Source organism: Triticum aestivum, chromosome 2A (assembly GCF_018294505.1).
Source record: "Triticum aestivum cultivar Chinese Spring chromosome 2A, IWGSC CS RefSeq v2.1, whole genome shotgun sequence".
NCBI lineage: Eukaryota > Viridiplantae > Streptophyta > Magnoliopsida > Poales > Poaceae > Triticum > Triticum aestivum.
In genome coordinates, this window is record NC_057797.1 from 751306989 (window position 1) to 751310082 (window position 3094).

Genomic DNA, 3094 nt, shown 5'->3' on the forward strand with positions numbered 1-3094 from the left:
GGATAGGAAAGGCGCCGGCGGCAGGTGTGGAGGAGTTCGCGCAGTGGGGCAACAAGGCGACAAGTGTGGAAGAGCTAGGGCAATATTAGGCACCGCACGTCTAATGCAATGGGAAGACGAAATGGAAGGGGCACGAAAGGTATGTCGAGTTCCGCTCTTTGGGTACTTGGCAAATGTGACCCTGCCGTCACGGAGCAACCAGACATGAATGGCAGGGACACATGGCACATTTTTACGGTGTGCCACCTTTTGGGCTCTTGGAGAAGACTACATAGGCCGAGCATTTTCCTTTTATCGAGTTTTTTAAGAGAAGATCTCGGCAAAGGAAGACCTCTGCCGAGTCTCAACATTTGCTTGGTGTACAACTCGTCAAAGTGGATATTTACCAAAGCACGTGAAAACAATAATTTTTCAATAGTGAGTGGGGATCAAAACAAAGTCTCCATACGGATGGGACGACGATGCGGGAGTGGTCGGAGAGAGCAGCGGCAGTGTCGCTCCCGAAGCGGCGGCCTGGATCGCCTCACGTATTACAAGAGCTCACCTAAAGTTTCAATGTGCGTTGGTCAACGTTTTTTGTTGCGATTGACGACGGCAAGCATCGATGTCAACTGTGTACGGCGAGGCAAACGGGTGAGGGCGGTGGCGAGCTCGCGGGGTATGGGGGGTTGAGAGACGATGGGAATGAAGTCCATCGAACGGCTATGTGCGGGGGCATCCGACAACTGCGTTGCGACCGGTCGAAATTTGGTCAGGTTGACAGGCGCCTAGCGCTGCCCTTCGCTCGGCAAACAAAATTTTTTTTGAGGGGTGGCTAACAACAATTTTTCAGTAGTGAGTAGTGATGCTAGTGAGTAGGGATTGAAAGAATGAGAGGGACTCGGACGGCATCACTACTCACTACTGAAAAATTATTGTTTGCCGTAATGCACCTATCGCAATAGAATGGGGTCATACTTCCGTCGTCACGGAAAACCCAACAAATTTTCCATCCAATATATATATATATATATATATATATATATATATATACACGGAGTCGACCCAACCAATCTCCCGCCAATCGTAACCGCTCGGTTCGTTGGTTGGTCCTCCTAAGCAAGAAGCCAAGAAGCTCACCGCTGCCAATGGCGAGCACAGGCGACGAGAGCAAGCAGCCACCAGAGAAGCGCGCCCGACTTGACGGCGCCCAGGCCGCGCCGCAGCCGGCGCCGGCGCCGGCGCGCGTGCAGCTCAACCCGGCCGACTGCAACCTCGGTCAGTGCCTGCATTTCCATATCCATATCCCCCGAAATTCTCCACGCGCTCGCTCAACTCCGGTGGTCACGCGGCTCGTTTCTCTCTCTCCCCACCTCTCCAGATTTCGTCGTCAGCCATGGCGGGCTCCGGGGGCACGCGCTGCACGGGGGCGCGTTCGCCTACTGCTGGTCGGGGGCACGCGCGACGGCGGGGGTCCGAGGCGGCGGGCGGTACTGCTTCGGGTGCAGGGTGTTGGCGGAGCAGCCCGTGGAGATGGAGGACACGGAGGCCGGCCAGCGGCACCTCTGCCGCGTCGGCGTCTCGAGGGGGGACGACCCCGTGGGCGGCCTCGGGGAGGCCGGCGGCCAGAGCTTCGCGTTCGGGGGCACCGGCGGCAAGCCCCGCCACGACGGTAACCTGATCGACGACGAGTTTGGGGTCGGCGACACGGTCGTGTGCGCCGTGGACCTGGATGCCAGGCCCGTGGCCTCGATCGGGTTCGCCAAGAACGGGCAGTGGCTCGGCATCGCCCTGCCCTTGGATGCCAGACAGACGGGGCTCGGTTCGGTTGATGTTCCTGTGAAGCCAATGCCGTGGGAGTCGGCTATCTTTCCTCACGTTCTGCTCAAGAATGTGGTCGTGGATCTGCAGTTCAGCATGGAGGACGGGCTGGAGCCGGTCAATGGTTACCAGCCCTGGAGCTCACTTCTTGCTGATGGGATTGGCAACGCTGTTCTTGGGCCTGCGTTTGCAGAACAGAAGGAATGTGAGGTTATGATGATGGTTGGCCTCCCGGCTTCTGGGAAGACTAGTTGGGCAGAGAAGTGGGTCAGGGAGCATCGAGAGAGACGATTCGTGATTCTCGGGATCAAGCATGCGCTGGAACAGATGAAGGTGCAAATTAACCTGATCTAGGACTAGCTAGTGGTAACTTTTTCTACTTGGAGTAGTTGTTTCTTCAGCTAGCTAGGTAGCTGAGCAGATGGATACTTTCTCTTTGTTGCGTGCGTGCAGATGGCAGGATTGCTTAGCGAAAGAAAGATTGCAGACGCGCAATTCGATCGCTACTACAGTTGTCACCAGATTGCTGCGCATAGCTGAGAACGTCCCTCGCAACTACATTCTCGACCAGGCGAACGTCGAAAGAATCCCTCGCATTCGTCTTCTCAGCAGATTCTCCAATTTTGGCCGCAAAGTAAGTTGTAATGTGTGTCTGCACTTGACTTGTAGTAGTTCAAATGGAATGACAGGTGTAACAGTAAAACTGAACACTGTGCTACGTACCATTGTTACAGACTGCTGTGGTTGTTTTTCCGTCACCTGCTGAGCGAAAGTCAAGGTCCTCCAAGCGATTCCGACAAACACGCAAGACAGTGCCTGATGAGGAGGTTAACAAGATGTGGGGTATGTAATTTTTACTGCTAAACTTGTTTCCTGTTTTGATGAATGAAACCAGGACCAAGGGAAGATTCAGTCAGTGGCACTGAATCTTTAATATAGTAGCTTGGATTTCCCCCTTGACTGTCGTGTCCTTCTTTTGGGTATCCACCATCTAACTAATAATAATGTACTAATTTGTTAGATGAATTTTCCTCTATAAGCTGCAAGATTACCATCCAGTGAATGAAAATTCAGAAAAGATTTATCACTGGCCTTTAGTCTGAACTGAAAAACATTTATCTCAACTTGTTTAGATTGTTAGAAAGAAGCTTAAGCAAATACACTTGCAGTTTTTTTTTTTTGAGGGGTGCACTTGCAGCTTTTCTTAGGGTCAGTTCCACATATGCCCCACATGTCAGAAATAGGAACACAAAGGACCTAAAAAAATGGGAAACAAAATAGAAAACGCTGCCTA

At 52.5% G+C, this 3094-nt stretch overlaps 1 protein-coding gene across 1 annotated transcript in view; it reads left to right on the forward strand.

Moving 5' to 3' along the window:
* Positions 1-1045: 1045 nt before the first annotated feature.
* The window catches only part of LOC123190877 (heterogeneous nuclear ribonucleoprotein U-like protein 1), a gene marked incomplete in the record, with an annotated part of 5021 nt that continues 2972 nt past the window's right edge, over positions 1046-3094 (forward strand). The window contains 2 exon segments of the mRNA XM_044603603.1: positions 1046-1257; positions 1361-2133. Coding sequence (XP_044459538.1) covers positions 1128-1257; positions 1361-2133 — 903 coding nt within the window.